This window comes from Onthophagus taurus, chromosome 1 (genome assembly GCF_036711975.1).
Source record: "Onthophagus taurus isolate NC chromosome 1, IU_Otau_3.0, whole genome shotgun sequence".
Classification (NCBI taxonomy): Eukaryota; Metazoa; Arthropoda; class Insecta; order Coleoptera; family Scarabaeidae; genus Onthophagus; species Onthophagus taurus.
In genome coordinates, this window is record NC_091966.1 from 6,371,449 (window position 1) to 6,390,609 (window position 19,161).

General features: G+C 36.1%; 2 protein-coding genes across 2 annotated transcripts; one reads left to right on the forward strand and one right to left on the reverse strand.

Annotated features, from left to right (window-relative positions):
* Positions 1 to 6: 6 nt before the first annotated feature.
* On the reverse strand, positions 7 to 10,569 carry LOC139429743 (sodium-dependent noradrenaline transporter-like). Its single transcript, XM_071195790.1, has 6 exons — positions 10,451 to 10,569; positions 4,658 to 5,331; positions 1,095 to 1,320; positions 775 to 1,036; positions 547 to 721; positions 7 to 487 (listed from the first exon to the last, which is right to left on the reverse strand). The coding sequence occupies exons 1-6, from the start codon at positions 10,470 to 10,472 to the stop codon at positions 65 to 67; spliced, it is 1,782 nt and encodes a 593-aa protein (XP_071051891.1). The 5' UTR covers positions 10,473 to 10,569; the 3' UTR covers positions 7 to 64.
* LOC111419303 (sodium- and chloride-dependent glycine transporter 2-like) lies at positions 10,556 to 16,173 on the forward strand. The gene is made up of 8 exons (XM_071195782.1): positions 10,556 to 11,296; positions 11,349 to 11,466; positions 11,519 to 12,192; positions 12,244 to 12,469; positions 15,205 to 15,469; positions 15,525 to 15,696; positions 15,749 to 15,868; positions 15,923 to 16,173. The coding sequence occupies exons 1-8, from the start codon at positions 11,066 to 11,068 to the stop codon at positions 16,148 to 16,150; spliced, it is 2,034 nt and encodes a 677-aa protein (XP_071051883.1). The 5' UTR covers positions 10,556 to 11,065; the 3' UTR covers positions 16,151 to 16,173.
* The last annotated feature ends 2,988 nt before the right edge of the window (positions 16,174 to 19,161 follow it).

Sequence of the window (19,161 nt, forward strand, 5' to 3'; positions counted from 1 at the left end):
TTGCCGCATATTTAGGGACTTTATTATAGATTTCCAAGAAACTTTAACATTAAATTTAAAAATATTAATTAATAATATTAACAGAGGAAGTTGATCTAAAAGAATCCACACTCCTATGTTTTATTTTTAACACTTCCACGTTTTCTTCTTTTAAATGGACGAGGACAATATCATATTTTGACTGCCAAAATCTAATTTCTCTTTTAATTGCAAAACTGCGAATCAAGCAATGATGTTTACATCTTTGCACATTCGTTCGATATTTTAGGTCGCGTGTTGGATCAAAAAAAGCTCTGGTATGTCGTTTTCTTTTAGCGGGTGGGCCCCATTCTTTTGTAGAATCCAAAAGACTCTTGTTAATTCTCATGTAATATCGTAAAAGCATCACACATATTCCAGCGGGAATCGGCCATAATAATCCACAATACAAAGCTATAGATCCCTTATCCGCAATTAATCGTTGATCATAAAGAAGCTTTAGCAAAATCTAATGTTGATGTTTAAGAAATTAATAATTAGTTTAAATTTTGTAAGTAATTAATTTACGCAAAAAACAATCGTTCCTAATTTTAATCCAATTATCCAAGAAGAGCTTAACTTTTCACCAAATGTAAAATGATAATCATCGGTGAGCTTATGAATGGAATAACAAAACATTCCAATCCAAGCTGCAAGCAATTGAGTTGCTATTATAGCCGGGAAAGTGTATCCTACATAACTCCTAAAAATGTAAGAAGAATATCATAAATAGTTTTTGTTTTAGAAGATAAATACCAATAAGCATCCATAAAATTTGGTCGTAACATATTTATATTGAACCCACAAACAACTCCAAAAATTATGAAACCTACTATGGCCCTGTATTTATTGACCAGACGTAATTCTTCTGCCATTGCTTCAATTGCATTAGTTACAACGCACATACTAAGAAACAAATTCCAAATAATTATGATTAAGAAATAAAGAATAAGTATTGTATATCCCCCAGTACACCAAGATAAAACATCTGGTAGCATAACAAAGAACAAATAATCACCTAAAATTAAAAATACTTTTTTGAAAAACACTGATTAATAAAAAAAATTTTTGATTACCTCTAACCATCACACAAACATCATCTTCTATTTTATAATGATTTTCTATAAATTTGCCCGTTATGGATGCCCAAACAACACTCATCGCACCCCATACAATTTTACAAGTGAATATAATAACTGTATCAGTTGTAGAGCTTACAAGAGGTAAAGAAAGTGCACTCAAAGCTATAACATCACCAGGAACTTCATTATATAGATAATGCTCAACAAAATCTAACCACATCTAAAAATAGTAGATATGTATACTTACTACTTACTTTGTCCCACATAAAATGCAACATGTCAATTTAATTTGGCATTACAGTAAAACCTCGATAATAATAATACTTTATTGGTGATAGCATCAATAAGTGATTTTCACAGGTCATAAAAGAAAATAATACAATAAACATAAAATGCAGTTTACAATAATGGTAGTACACTAAAGGTAGTAATAAGTAACAACAGGTAAGTAAAAGAACAAAAAAAGAAGAAAAAGGCTTCTGGGAGGCGACACACACAAGTCATCAAAATCATTGATCAAAAACTCCTGAACAGTATAAAAGGCCTTCGCCACTAAATAATTTTTCATTTTGTTTGAAATTGTTACTCTCTAGCAATCTTATGTATTTCGGAAAGACATTGTAGAAGTTTATGCCAAAATAATTGACGCCATCCCTGCCCCTTGCCGTTCGAGAATAGTCCGTAATTAAGGTATCACCCGCCCTAGTGTGTTAATTATGATAAGTATTAAGAGTTTTAAATTTGGAGATATTACCCTTGATATATAAGAGACAATGGAGAATGTAAAGCGAAGGGAAAGTCATTATCTTATAATCAATGAAATTGGGTCTACAACAGTCCAGAAAACCTAGACCGGCCATAACTCTAACACATCTTCGCTGCACACCAAAAACACGATCCACATGGGCGGAGTGACCAACCAGTCACCTTGACAGGAAATGGCTAGGTGATCAGAAATGGACGGATCGATACATTAACCAAAAACAGAGTTGGATCAAAGTTGGTAAATATGTTGTCTAGACATGAAGTTTCACGGGTACAATCATTAACACATTTGTGCAGACCATAAGATTCGCACAGGTTGCACAAACTCTGAGCCTCTCTATTATCTAGCTCAAAGCGTACATTAAAGTCACCAGTAATTATAATAATGCGTGTGTATGAAAACTTTGACAGCGTATCGTTTATTTTACTTAGAAACATCTGAAAATCGCCGAGCGGTATTCTATACACAGTTAAGAGTTGTACCGCCTGATAATCGACGCCTGCAATCTCAAAATTTATTTCGTTGAAAAGATTGACTACGACCCACTTTTACCACCTCTTGATAAATTTATCCGATAGATAAATCCTGCTCTTAGGTTCATTACTACCATCTTTTAGTTAAATTTATCTTATAGATAAACCCATCTACTAGCCAATCAGAGCGCGTAAAATAGCCGTAACCGTAGTAATAATCCCTTAGATATCTTAGCCAGAAGATGGTAGTAACAAGCCTTAGCCAATGAGAGCGCTTAAAACCGCCGTAACCATGGCAACTATCCTCTAGATCAGCGGTTCTCAAACTTATATCCTTGCGTACCACTAAGGCTATTTTAAAAATCAGGTAGTACCACTGAACAAAAAAAAAACAATAATGATAATACAAATATAAACTGTTTTGCGTACCACTTGAGAACTTCTCGCGTACCATCAGTGGTACGCGTACCATAGTTTGAGAACCACTGCTCTAGATAGTTTATCAGGAGTATGGTAAAAGTGGGCCTAAATCAAACGGCAAGGGGTAAACAGCAGGTGCAAGGTCCTCTTTAATGTAAACAGCAGATTCGCCACGCTTATGTTCGGAACGGCAGAAGTGGGATACACACGAGTAATCGTGAAATTTTAAATTACAAATCTCAGGAGCCCTCAACCAATGTTCATTCAAACATAACACCTCAAAACTATTGCTCATTAAGTAAGATTCGAATTCGTTAATTTTTTTACCAGACCCTGCATATTATAATGTAAAAGTCTAAACGTGTGTCGCCCCCCAGAAGTTAGATTAAGACAACGATATAACGGATCAATAAAAATATACAACAATCTAGCGCTGAATAACAAATAAAACTAGACTAACTGAACTCACTAGAACTAATACCAGACCTGGAACTAGAAATTTCCGTTTAGCCATGCGTCTCTTAAGACGGCTAAACCTGAATGTTTCTACTTCTAGGTCTCATGTTAGTTCTAGTAACAATGGTAGATAAGATAGAGATCATAAGATGTCACTATGTTGCATATTTTTATGACACTAAAACTAGAACTAACACTAGACCTAGAACTAGAAACATTCGGGTCGTCTGAAGACGCACGGCTAAACCCGATACTTTCTAGTTCTATTTATTTATTTACAATTTATTGCCACAGATAAAAATACAAAATTACATAAGATACATAAGAAAAAAAACAATTAAAAAAAAATTATAATAAGAACAAAAATATATACATAAAATCCCATTGTCGATTGTTAGTCGAGGAACTAATAAACTTATACTATAATAAACTTAATCTTAAACAGTAAGGAGTATCAGCAAATGGATCATTTTATCGCACAAGCGATCTCTGCCAAATGACCCAACAGAACAAACAAAAAATAATATTTACTGAATATGGCAAGTAGTGATAATTAGATATTATTAACATTTATCACCAAATAAGATTAAGCAAGAAAAAGAGAAAAATAAAGAAAAGACACGAACAGAGAGAGAGAGAGAGCGGCTAAAAGAAACCAAAAGAATCTGCCGGATATCTGCCGGAGTTCTAGGTATAGTGTTAGTTCTAGATAGTAATGCTGTTAGTGTAAAACTAGAACTAACACTAGACCTAGCACCAGAAAGTTTCGGGTTTAGCCGTGCGTCTGAAGACGTACGGCTAAATGTTACTAGTTCTAGGTCTAGTGTTAGTTCTAGTTTTAATTGTTATGCAACGCTAAACCAAGAACTAGAATCACTCCGGGTTAGCCGTGTTAAGAGACGTGCGGCTAAACCCAAATGTTTCTAGTTCTAGGTGTAACGTTAGTTCTAGATAGTAATGATGTTAGTGAAAAACTAGAACTAACACTTGACCTAGAACTAGAAAGTTTCGGATGTAGCAGTGCGTCTGTTAGTTCTAGTTTTAATTGTTATCCAGTGCTAAACCAAGAACTAGAATCATTCGGGTTTAGCCGTTTTAAGTCGGCTAAACCCAAATGTTTCTAGTTCTAGGTATAGTGTTAGTTTACATACTAATAGTGCTAGTGTAAAACTAGAACTATCATTAGACCTAGAACTAGAATCATTCGGATTTAGCCGCACGTCTCTACAGACGGAAACTCAGAGTTATCATAAGGACGTTACCTTTTTCCAAACAAAACTTTTCCTTCGCAAAACTACCGAATGCCTGTACTAGATTATGCTATGTTACATTTTATGTGGGACAGTGCAAGTGCGTAGTAGTTTCATAACTATGGTTTGCATTCATATATAGCAAGTTACATGAATAATTAAATGTCAAATTATTATTTAAAATTAAATTACCTCAGAATTTAAAATATTTGATAAACTCGCTTCCATTTCGTCCATAACTTCATAACCCGGACTTAAAGCAATAGTCAAAATAACCGCTGGTATTACGGTGATAAGAAATATAATGTCAACGATCCAAAATAATTTTCGAAAATTCCTCAATCCAATTAACATGAATAAATATAAAATTACCCACACAATCGCCACAGCAATTGACCAATGAAGCAATAGATTGTAATGTAACGGTTCTTCTTCGTACCCTTCTTCAAGCACGAAGGACATGTAATAATCTAAAGAGGCAAACTTGGCGGAACTTTCAGTCAAATTTCTTTTACCGCAATCTTTTGTCCGACAGCACTTCCCACTATGCAAAAATTTTGCCTTAGGATCGGTAAGCGCTATACAATCTTTATTTGCCCTGGGAAAATTACAATCTTTCCATGGTACATCACCGTTCGTAATCAAAATGTATAAATAATACATGGCAAGTCCAATAAAACTGATATTAAATGTTTCCGCAAATAATTTAGTTAGTGCGATGGAATATCCTAATCCTTTCATTAGCGGTACGCAATCCCAGAAACGTATGTATGATCGTCTTGAATACGATGCCAGAATCATGTACGCCATAAATAAGGGACTAGAAATTAGTATTTGAACTACTACAAAAGTTATAATAACCATAACTAAAAGGAAAATATATGATAGTGTTATTGAATTTATAGAATAACTTGTGGGAAATGGAACGATTTTTAAGTTGAGTGGTATTTATATGGTTTTTAAAATTACAATAAATTTGTTATTAAATTTTTGGAAATTATTATTTAAGCTGTAAAAGTAAGTTTTCCATGTGATAGCAACTAACAACTATCAAAAGACTAAGGAAGTGGAAACTATTTATATAAAGGACACGGATGGATTGAGGGGAAAGGAAAAAGTTATACAGAAAGCAAAAGACGCACAACAAAAACAACGTGGTACTAAGAAGTTATGGTAAGTTGAGCTGATGAAGTTTGGAAATCGTTGACGATCAAAGATACAATTTTCACAGAGGCAATTGCAAGGAGTGGAGTGAAATATAGGGCTATTAAAAAAGGTTATTAGAATGTAATGACACACTGGAGGAAGATGAAAGTATTGTTTTAGCATCTGGTCAAGAAGAAACAACTAAATCTGAACTAATTGCATTAGTACAGAACTCCAATGAGTTCAAGGAAACCGATGATAATGAGATCGAAAAATGGATCCAGTGTGAGCTTCTTAACAACGACGATATAGTTGAAGAAGTTTTGGATCAACCTAGTACAACGCAGCCTTGTTCATCCGAAAATGAGAGTGGAGACGAAGAAATTGATATCATGGTATTAGTCAAGCGAGTATCGAACCGGGAGGCTGAAGAAGCTGCGAATGTTCTACTAGACTATTTTGAGCAGCAAGAATCTTCAGACCTTGTTGACATTTTAAACCTGTACAAAATACGCCAGGTAATTAAAAAAATAAATAAAATGTGCAACTCACTTGGCATTGGTGATTTTTTTTTAATCTAACTTTATTACAACACATTCTTTGATATTTTGTTAGAACTGCATAGAATAGGTAAAATAAATTAAATGCATCAACTTAAAAACATTATGTTCCATCATAATGCTATAATTGAGGTTCAAAAGAAAACCGACATTCCTTCACATTATAATTGGAGTTTCTTCACGGTATAATTGGGGTTCAAAAGAAAACCGACATTCCTTCACGCTATAATTGGGTTACAAAAGAAAACTGACCTATCATAACATTCCTCCACGCTATAATTGGAGTTTCTTCACGCTATAATTGGGGTTCAAAAGAAAACCGACATACCTTCACGCTATAATTGGATTTCAAAAGAAAACTGACCCATGCCAACATTCCTTCACGCTGTAATTGGAGTTTCTTCACGCTATAATTGGGGTTTAAAAGAAAACCGACATTCCTTCACACTGTAATTGGGCATCAAAAGAAAACCGGCATTCCTTCACGCTATAATTAGGGTTTCAAAACAAAACTGACCTATCCTAACATTCCTTCACGGTGTAATTGAAGTTTCTTCACGCTATAATTGGGGTTCAAAAGAAAACTGACCTATGGTAACATTCCTTCACGCTGTAATTGGAGTTTCTTCACGCTATAATTGGGGTTCAAATGAAAACCGACATTCCTTCACGCTGTAATTGGGCATCAAAAGAAAACCGGCATTCCTTCACGCTATAATTAGGGTTTCAAAACAAAACTGACCTATCCTAACATTCCTCCACGGTGTAATTGGAGTTTCTTCACGCTATAATTGGGGTTCAAAAGAAAACCGACATACCTTCACGCTATAATTGGATTTCAAAAGAAAACTGACCCATGCTAACATTCCTTCACGCTGTAATTGGAGTTTCTTCACGCTATAATTGGGGTTCAAAAGAAAACCGACATTCCTTCACGCTGTAATTGGGCATAAAAAAAAACCGGCATTCCTTCACGCTATAATTAGGGTTTCGAAACAAAACTGACCTATCCTAACATTCCTTCACGGTGTAATTGAAGTTTCTTCACGCTATAATTGGGGTTCAAAAGAAAACTGACCTATGCTAACATTCCTTCACGCTGTAATTGGAGTTTCTTCACGCTATAATTAGGGTTCAAAAGAAAACCGACATTCCTTCACGCTGTAATTGGGCTTCAAAAGAAAATCGACATTCCTTCACGCTATAATTAGGGTTTCAAAACAAAACTGGCCTATCGTAACATTCTTTCACGCAAGGAAATTAACCGTCTTAACATTCCTTCACGCTTTAATTGGGGTTTCAAAAGAAAACTACCTGTCTTAACATTCCTTCACGCTATAACTGTGGTGTCAAAAGAAAACTGACCTATCCTAACATTACCCAATGTTTTTGTCAGAGTTGATTGATATTTGTAAACAAAACTAACCTAACTCAACTTTTCTTTTCAGGAAGTCATTGCTCATTTTTTTTGTTAAAACACATTCTTTGATATTTTATGAGAACGGCGTAGAACAGACAATAGTATATTGTTTTATATGGAAGAGAAGCAGTGCTTTTTATGGCGTGGTCTGTCGCTTAGCGACGAACGCAGTGAGTCGCTAATGACAGATGAGCCGTTAAAATTGTGGCGTGTTCGACAGTTTGCCGGACGAACGAAGTGAGTCCGGCAATGACGGACCAGCCACAAACGAATCTGCTTCTCTTCCGAATAAAACATAGTATTTTTTCTTCAAACGTTGCAAATAATACAGCGCTAAAGTGAAATGTTCTTCAACGTTATGGCGCTAAAGTGAAATTTACTTTAGCGCCATAACGCTGAAGTACTTTTTTGCTATGTTGATCTTAGCAACCGTCGTTATGCAACAATGACTTACTTCTACCGCGAGTAAACACGACAACAAAGTTGTCATTTAATGACGTTTGAAGAAAAAATAAATTATATGCACAATGTTTTAAATAATACTCCACCTTTGGTAATAAGTTTTTCAGTTTTTGCTGATACGGCGAAAACAAAACACGATAACTGTTTAAAGTTTTGGGCATTAGCAGTTTCTCGAAAAACGAGATCATGGCATGTTAGCTACTTCTTTTCTATCTCTTTTAGTTTCGGAGATAACCTATGCGGGCAACCAAGTTGCGACACCTGTACATTGTAAAAGTGTAAGATACAACTATGGTTAATTTGCCGAAATCTTGTGTTCTTGTGGGATACAAAGTCCATGATATAAGATACATATCGTTACATGGACGAAGGAACAGGAACCGTATGTGATACACTGTTGAAAATAATTCACGAGCACACCCTACATAATCTGAACGCGTGAAGATAAATCCATAATATTTTCAGAGCACAAAGGTTTACTGTAGATGAGTCTATTCAGGGAGTTTCGAGTAGTTCCGTCGCGGTATTGTTGACTGAGCTGCCCTTCCAAGCGGAACATTCCGTCGCTATGGTGACCGAAGTGGATGGAAAATACCGGTCGTTTTTAGTGTGGTGTGAGGGACCACATTGTTATCGTACTCTGTGCGCAATAGATGGGCGATCGCGTTACTTACGCGAGTTTGGGCGAGGAATGTTTGTGGGTATGCACATTGAGGGTGTATCGTTCTGTGAAATTGCGCGTCGTCTCGAGCGGTCGTTATCGGCAGTGCAACGGGCATGGCGAGAATGGTCTGAGGTAGGACATAGGTACCTTTAGCCGCGGTCGGGACGGCCCTGCGTGTCCCCAGCATACGAGGATCGCGCTCTTGTGCTCAGCGCTTTAGCGTCGTGTGTGTCCTCCTCAAGGCAACTGGGAGCTGTTTGGCCACCGGCAGGGGAAGGCGTACTCACTACGCGAACTGTACGGCGGCGTTTGGTAGATAGTGGACTGCGCGTGCGTCGTGTGATACAGCGTATTCCAGTAACACCCGAGCACCGCAGCATACGTCACGAGTGGGTCGACGCTAGGCATTAGTAGGTTGCCGAGTAGAGGGACATTTTGTTTTCCGACGAATCAAGATTCGAATTGAGCACCAGTGATGCGCGAATTTTAGTGCGTCGGAGCCCTGGTGATCGTCTACTCGAGCAGTGTGTGCAAGAACGCCCTATCTACCGACAACCGAGGATTATGGTATGGGGTGCGATTACACATGGTAGACGTACACGTCTGCTGCGTGTATAGCAGACCATGACGGGTCAACGATACGTAGATGAGGTGCTATGGTCCGTTGTGCTTCCCTACGTTCGGCGGCTCTCAGGTCTGCTATACATGCACGACAACGTACGACAGCACATTGGGCGTGTTGTACAGACCTTTGTGGAAGAGCACCGTATACGAATGCTTCCATGGCTAGCTCGGTTTCCGCATCTGAATCCGATCGAACATGTTTGGGACATGACTGGTCGGAGACTTCTACGTTATCCGGCTTCCTCGGCTGACGTTGAGGAGCTATAGAGGCGAGTTAAGGTGGCATGGTTGGCCATCCCTCTCGCTACAATACAGCGACTTATAGACTCCATGCCACGTCATGTAGCGATGGTACGCGAAGCTCACGGGGGATACTCTCGCTATTGATGTTTCTCCTCCCAGCAGAGTTGTGCCGCTCTCCATGTGAGAGTAAGTTACACTACTTTAGTACTACTTCCATACCAAATTTTATTGTGCTAGACACACGCGTTCAGATTATACAGGGTGTGCTCGTGAATTATTTCCAACAGTGTATTACAGTATTACAGGCAGAAATATTTACCATTGACACGGGTATCATAGTTATGGCATAGAGAAATCAAGACGTTGGCTTTCAAGCTGTAGCAGAACATTAATTATAATCATATGCCCAACTGGCAATGAAATAAATTATCGAGAAATAACCTCACCTACTGTTTTCCAACATTCTCTCCATTAAACATCAATAAAGGTTACTTGACACGACCAAAGTCAGGCTTATATTAGAACTTATAATAATTTGCTATTAATTGTCATATTGCAGAATACTCTGGATAACTGCTGCATTTTGAATCTATGAGAAGTATTGTAATGCCTTCGTTAGAAATTGCATTGGTGTCTTGGAAATAGTGTAAATTCTTTTAGATTAAGAGATAAAAAGATATTCGTAGGGAATTGAAAAAAAATCGAAATCGCATCTAACGCTAAAAGCAGTAAATTTATGCTTCATCAACTACGTCGTGTTAACTGTTGATTCTATTAAAAATAAATATTTTTCTTATTTAAGTTAATTTAAAACCATCAATTGCCCACAAGTTAATCTATAATTAATATTGGTTATTTTAATATACTTGAACCCCATTTAATACTCATATCCACACAGTTTATATTAAATGCAATCGAAGTATTTAACAGAACCAAAATAGGAATGTATTGCCACCATTTTAAAATATAATTTCTATTGATTGGGCCGAACTAAAAATATGTGAAATTTAATAATGATTATATTTTTTTAAATCCTAATACCATTTGAGAACAACTGATACCGCATGGTCCACCACCAATACTTTTCAAAAGTTCCGCACGTGATTCATCATCTTCATAAATAGACATTCGAGTACCACCGTACATATCATGTGATATTTCATCATCGCTGTGCAAACTGCTTCCTCCATCAAGCGATAGATGCCCCATAGTCAACAATCTTTCAGCTTCAATCCGTTCCAATTCAAGTTTATAGCGATCAAATATTCGAAGTGCTCTATTTTCTAATCTGCGCGCAACACCGCTACCGTATCTTTCAGCTCTTGGTGATAGAAACTCCATGATTATTATTGCAATATAAATGTTAAAAACTTAGTTATTAACCAATTTATTCTGATCGCACTATGACATGTTATGTTTCGTATCTATGGCATGATTTATCCTGTCATAAAGCGCAAAGAAGCAAAGAATAGAACGGAGAAATGGGAAAATTTTGTGATGCGTGTGGTAGAGCTGCTTCTCGCTTAATAGCACGTGGAAAATCTATTCTTCGACAAAGAGGTCGGAAGAAACGGGCTAAATCAAGAATAGCAAAATATTCCTGGGATAAGCAGTATTACGGTTTAAAATTAAAGTCTGTTTCAAAAGATATCGATCTTGATGGAGACGATGTGCAAGAAATTAATTGTCGAGATATTTTTTGTGGCGATCATGTATTTATATTTTGTAAAAATGATTTAATTTAATTTTCGATTTATATTTTAGGGCGATAGGGAAAAATATTTATTAACGTGGGCGGAATTATTTACTTTTGCTATATGTACCCGATTTAGTGTCTCTTACATTACAGTTCAAATGTATATGATGACTAATTTTGGACCAGGTAATCAAAACCATTTCATAATTAGTTTTAATTACAACATATTTATTTTTAGCATTAACATTTTCATTATCCACCTTTATTATGATTTGCACATGCGTACCTGTTCAGAGTGCGTACATTTTTTTGGGCAACTTCACTAAAAGATATTTTGTTAGATTCTGGGATTGCGTACCTATATTGAAAGGACTCCCATTTGCACTTATTATCTATTCTATTCCGATGCAAATATACAATGTTTATTTCGCCGGACAGGCTCTTTATTATATCAGTAAATTAATTCGTAGTGGTACTATTCCATGGGAAAATTGCGACTTTGATGGGGCTTGTGATGAATGCACACCAATGTATGGTGATCATAAAAATTTTACAACAAAATGTTGTAATACTCTTTTAGATAAAAATTGTACCTTCGTTAACCATATACTTGAACTACCTACCTTTTCTACGATGGATTTTTGGATCAGTATCAAAGATATTCACAGTATAAACGAAGATACCGATATAGAATCCATTTCAGAATGTGTTGGAATACTTTTTTGTCTTTATATAAGTATTTTTTTATTTGTTATGATCGGAATGAAAAGATTTCGGCATGTATTAACTAGGTTTATCTCATACAGCGCTATAGGCATGGTACCAATTATAACGGTAATTCTTTTTTATGGATCCAACATACCAGCACCTAAAAAAGATTTTAGTATTGATCAAAAATTATCGATGCCACAAGTAACTGAATGAAATCGTTTTGATGTTATTACTGTTTGTTATTTTATTCAGTTTTGGTCGAGTATTATTAGTCATAGTATTGTTGTGGAATTGCCCATGGAAATGGTAAATTTCGGATCTCAAAGCCCGGTTACCACCTCACCAACAGCAGCCAGCGTTCTTTTATATGTTTCCATTGAAGTCGTAACTATATTAATAGCGGTTTGCTTGTGTGTAAGTTTTAAATTAGCACAAACAATTTATAAAATCCATGATAATCGTTGTCTTATACTACAAGGTAATCTTTTAAATTCTGCCTGATTTACAGTATTTTAAAATCATTGCAGTCAAGATAGACTCACTGAAAAAAAATCATTCTAAGACAGGGCTAAATTATTGATTTAAACAATCTATTCACTATTAGGATTTACTGGTCCAGAAGAAAATGAGTAAATTTGAAATTGAAATGAGTTAAAACAGTTTTAATTAATTATTAAAACCTGTAAAGAAATGACCACAAAATGGATTACAAATAATCATGTCAAAACCGGTTTCATAAAAGGTGTCAAAAATGAATTTTGCCAAATAAAATCATTCAAGAGAAGTCTAGTTGCATAATAATACTTCAAAGATGTTTATTTTATTCTTTATAATTTAATCCAGCAGCAAGACACAGTACATAATGCTTATTAAGTCAGTAATATTGTAAAAAACCTTAGTTCACATCTTAGGTAAAACTACTAACCCAAAAAAAATGAGAGCTCACTTAATGTATAAATCAAACAACACACTAAGAACTACACCAACTACACAAACACAATAAATAGAGCAAACACCAGAATAAAAGAGATAAAGAACATTGAGAGAAGTTTAGCAAATACATGGAAAATGACTTATATGGAACCCAAAAACGATACTGTAAAATTGTTAGAGCAACAAAAAGGAAAGTAAACGAAACAGAAACCAAAGAATAATAGATTAGCGGACAAATTAATTAGTAATCTCCGCCGAAGGACAAACATTAGAGAGAGAGTGACGTTCCAGACGAAACAACTAAATAACGGCAAGTAACCAGGTCAAGATAATATTCCTAATAAACCCCACTACTGAAGAAAAAATGAGAAGTACCAACTGTTGGAAATACAAACACCAGGCAGCTGAACAAACCGTATCATTCTTTAAGAAACGAACATTCTCAAATGCAGATAATTACCGAAGAATTTCACTCCTAGATATATTCATAAAGCTTTTTTCCGTCTCCTGCTACATCACATTTCCAGCACATAGCAACAAGTGAAGAACAATAGAGGTTTCGGAAAAACAGCAATAGAATATAACAAAAAACAGCATACTTGTATTTATCTCCCACGCCCTCCTCCACACTCGAATGCACAGAAAATCGCCTGCATCTTGTATTTCATCCCCCCATAGTTTCCGGGATTGCCCCACTTATCTTTTCTCATATTAGGTAGTCTTTGGGTACATTCTGCCCACAAGTCTCGTCCACTGTAACTGTCACAGTTAGGTCGGCAGGAGACTCCTTTTGGGAGTAAGAGTCTTATGGAGAAGTCAAGACCACTTTGACAAAACAAGTCTACATGTTAGCAAGAATAGGAGAAGCACAAAGAACGATAAACCAATAATGACATATATTGCAAAGGCGCGGACAGACTTAGTGATAACTAAAAGGATGGCGCGTACCAACAAGACACTAAGGGATCAGAGGGGAAGCAAGAAAATTCGGTAGGAATGTGAGACGGAGAATCTGGTAAGAGATCCTGGAACGAGTACATTTCACGAATGGAAAAGAATAGAATACCAAGGATTGTCAAAAACTACAACCCAGCATTCAAAAGGCTGCCAAGACCACCTCCAAAATGATGGTAAGATAGCTGGTCGTCCGCATCATAAAAAATGTAGGCAGAACAGAATGGGTAGAACAAGTCTGGCTACTGCACAGAAGAAGAAGAACAATATTTGTTCATAAAAAAAATTCAAGGTCAATCAGGAAAGCTCCATATCTGCACAGATTTTCTTTTGACTTTCAATCACGACTATTACACTTTAAGTACTTCATCCATCTCATTTTTTTATTGAACTGATTCTGTGTGCTCCCCAGAAGGACAATGAAGCGTTTATTATGACATGTGTTGTTAAAACTAGCCTAGAATGATCAAGTACGGCCAATGATCTAATACATTTTATTTAGCTTGTATTGCATACGTTTAGAGAAAATATTTCTTCCATATGAGGCATCAATCGAGGTGCATGTTTAGATATTTTGATCTTTTGTGGTAGTTTAGATTTGTTGATGATCTTAGAAGGGCAACTTTCTCTACCATAGTGAAGAAGAATAATGTTTAAATAATCTTACAGATTTCTGGAGGCAGATATCGCGTCAGTGTGCTTACAGCTTTTCGACGACTTTGGAGATCATAGGTAGCAAGCTTATGGGTCTATACGTGGTAATTTTTTCTGGCATTTTATGAATCAGAATGATTTGAGTAACTTTCCAGCTGCTAGGGAAATAGTTTGATCTCCGAATATCATTAAGTATGAAAGTTATTAATTTGTATCATGTATTCCTGTAGAATATTTCCATAATAAGGCCAAATCCTGGAGCCTTTTTATGTTTATTTGTTTCGTTATCTGTTTTATTTTATTAGTTGTGAAATTACAGTGTGGTAGTTCTGTAGGAAATTGCACATCTAAGGAGCCACATTGGCTTTTTCTTAGTTATATCTTGTCCAGAAGTTATTCTCATTTGTAATTGGGGAGATGAGTCGTTACGATTTTTTTAATCTTCTGATAATTTACCACAATTTTTTTATTTAAACTTTTTATCACTCTAACACAGTCTTGCTCATCTTGAATTGTAATCGCATCGCCACATCCTTAATTTTTGAAAACTCTTTTAACTCATTTTTGACCCAATATAAATCAGAATCAAAATATTTAATTTGTAATGTAATTAAAATAATGTAAAGCAGGCACTATATAAAAATAAATATCTAATTACTTTAACTTTTATAGGTCAAATATTTATATTTGTGTTAATTCCTGATTTAATATCCCGTTGGTATCTGGGTTACTATATTTTGATTGTTTACTTCTTTTTTCTGTTTATTTGGTGGATGATTGGCGTTATTATTAAATGTACTGCAATCGTAGACGCTCTCGTCGGCCAATTTCCAAGGATGAGAATGTACCGAACTGCTGTTTCAGGCATCTTGTGTTCTGTTATGTTTTCCTATAACATCTATTTAAGATACGAAGATTTATTTGAAGCGAATTACCAGTAATTTTTATGATGATAATTTTATGAACTTGAATTAACTTTGATTTAATTTTAGCAAATTTTCAACTCAAACTCCATTCATTACTTATACATTATTAAGCACTGTCGCCCTTGGTATTTTTATATATAGCCCAGAGAGGATAGCAGTGGATTATCAATTCGTACATAAAATTCCACTGCATGCTTTTGTTATATATGGTATTAAAATGTATATAGTAATAGCTTTTGTGAGTATTTTTTAATTTCATTTCTTTTAATTTTATATTTACTGTTTTTTAGACTGTCTGGATTACATTAGATAGCTCTGAAATTAAAGAACAATCGCTTACTGTTAGAATAGTGGTGTTGCTTCCTATTATAATCGGAGCAATTTTTGTTGTTATTCAATACTTTGCTGGTGTAAGTATTTTAATTATTCGATCAATTCTACACAATCATCATTAAATCTATTAGTATAGATCAACTATAATCACTCCCAGCTATGATTGGGGTCCGAAGAACAGCACAATCAGAATGGATCGAGGTTGGTTTGATCCAACTCATCACTTCATATTCGACACTCGAGAAAAGCTTTGTAAACATAAGTGTGCAGCAACCCATGCAAATCTTAGCTCCGAAGTTGAAGCTTGGAAAAATAAACTACAAGCACATGAATATTCATTAAATAATCAACTTAATTAAAATGTATTTCTTTCAAGAATTATTATTATTGTTTTAATTAACTTCCTTACATTAATTTGTTTGGCACTTAAAAGGAGAGAATGCGTCGTGATGGTCGTGACCTTTTCGTGAGATAAGGCCATATTTTTCGTCAAATAAGTGGTTAATTTAAAAAAACGGGTTTTCACGCATTTAAATATATTTCAACGGGCCGGTCGTTTGGGATCAAGCCGCGTGCGATTTTACAGTTACCCAGAGAATAACAGCCGCTGTTAAAAAATAAAGCGCAACTGGCGTAAGAGCGAACGGTAAAGTACGAAGATCCGCCCGGACCGATAAAGTAGATAACCGCCTCGGATAACAGCCCCGGATAACAACTCCAGAGGATAACAGCGATTTCGATTGACGGTTATGCTACTCGGTAAATTGACAGCTGTTTGAAATATGACTGCGTGACTTTACGCCGCATGCTTAACATTCACCGTCACAGTTCGGATCCCGCTGAAACAAACGATTTTAACTGTTTTTACGCGATATTTACGCCTGGTTTTGTTACACAAAAGTTTTTCCGTTAACTAGGATAGACACCGTCTCAATTTTTATTAATTAGTGTCATTTATATAATCAGCTATTGTTTTATTAGTTTTTTACTTTAAATACGAAGCCTTTTTAAAGTAGACTTCACAGAATAGTAAATAAGTTTATAAAATAATAGATATTTTAAAAATCATATCGATTGCTTGAATCAGAATTTATAGTAATTAGGAGACATCAAAACTAGTCTATCTAACATTATAAGTACTGCATCGCTTGCAGCCGAGCCAGTAAAATTAATATCATATTAACTTGCTAAAGTGTAGGTAGCAAACCATCTCTGCTTGGTTCCTTGATTCCATTGTTTCATCTGAGTACGCTTGCGGCCGGGGCACTATAATACACCCCATACCAACAGAAGTTAAGCAATACATATTACAGTGGCTGCAATGACTGTTTCTTTTGAGTAAGCCCTGATATGATATTAATTGTACTCCCTCGGCCTTTGGGTTGATATGATATTAATTATACTACCTCAGACGCAAGCGACCTTAGCTTGGTTCCTTGAATCACTGTTTCTTTCGAGTAAGCCGAAGACGCTTGTGGCTGAGGCAGAATTTTATACAATTCGTATTTGAGTTGATATGATATTAATTGTACTGCCTCGGCCGCAAGCGACCTCGGCTTAGTTCCTTAAACCGTTATTTCTTTTGAGTAAACCGAGTCAGTACATTATGTTATTCATATTTGGGTTGATATGATATTAATTATACTACCTCGGCCACAAGCCACCTTGGCTTAGTTCCTTGAATTACTGTTTTTTTCGAGTAAGCCGAAAACGCTTGTGGCTGAGGCAGAATTTTATACAATTCGTATTTGAGTTGATATGATATTAATTGTACTGCCTCGGCCGCAAGCGACCTCGGCTTAGTTCCGTGGATCACTGTTTCTTTCAAGTAAGCCGAAGACGCTTGTGACTGAGGCAGAATTTTATGCTATTCGTATTTGAGTTGATATGATATTAATTGTACTGCCTCGGCTGCAAGCGACCTCGGCTTAGTTCCTTCATTCACTGTATCTTTCGAGTAAGCCAAGGACGCATGTGGCTGAAGCAGAAATTTATGTTATTCATATTTGCATGGGTTGATACGATCTTAATTGTACTGACTCGGCCAGAAACGACCTTCCCTTAGTTCCTTGAACTACTGTTTATTTTGAGTAAACCGAGTCAGTACATTATGTTATTCATATTTGGGTTGATATGCATTAATTGTACTGCCTCGGCCGCAAGCGACCTCGGCTTAGTTCCGTGAATCACTGTTTCTTTCGAGTAAGCCGAAGACGCTTGTGGCTGAGGCAGAATTTTATGATATTCATATTTGGGTTGATATGATATTAATTGTACTACCTCGGCCGCAAGCGACCTCGGCTTAGTTCCGTGATTCACTATTTCTTTCGAGTAAGCCAAGGACGTATGTGGCTGAAGCAGAAATTTATGTTATTCATATTTGCATGGGTTGATACGATCTTAATTGTACTGACTCGGCCACTAACGACCTCTTCTTAGTTCCTTGAACCACTGTTTATTTTGAGTAAATCGAGTCAGTACATTATGTCATTCATATTTGGGTTGATATGATATTAATTGTACTACCTCGGCCGCAAGTGGCCTTGGCTTAGTTCCTTGAATCACTGTTTCTTTCGAGTAAGCCGAAGACGCTTGTGGCTGAGGCAGAATTTTATGCTATTCATATTAGAGTTGATATGATATTAATTGTACCGCCTCGGCCGCAAGCGACCTCGGCTTAGTTCCGTGAATCACTGTTTCTTTCGAGTAAGCCGAAGACGGTTGTGGCTGAGGCAGAATTTTATGCTATTCGTATTTGAGTTGATATGATATTAATTGTACTGCCTCGGCCGCAAGCGACCTCGGTTTAGTTCCGTGAATCACTGTTTATTTTGAGTAAATCGAGTCAGCCCAACCCAACCCAACCCAAATACGAATAACATAATGTACTGAACATTATGTTATTCGTATTTGGGTTGATATGATATTAATTGTACTGCCTCGGCCGCAAGCGACCTCGGTTTAGTTCCGTGAATCACTGTTTATTTTGAGTAAACCGAGTCAGTGCATTATGTTATTCGTATTTTGGCTGATATGATGTTAATTGTACTGCCTCGGCCGCAAACGACCTCGGCTTAGTTCCTTGAACCACTATTTCTTTTTAGTAAGTTGAGGCAGTACATTATGTCTTTCATGTTTGAGTTGATATGATGTTAATTGTACTGCCTCGGCCGCAAGCGACCTCGGCTTAGTTCCTTAAACCACTGATTCTTTCGAGGAAGCCGAGGCAGTACATTTCAATAAACATCATTGTTATAATTTTTTAAGTCCAACTCGGCATATTTGATTATTCTCAATTCTAAGAACAGATATTAAAAGAATCGTATTTCAAAAACTAATTGCGATATCTCCATAAAATAAAAAACAATTT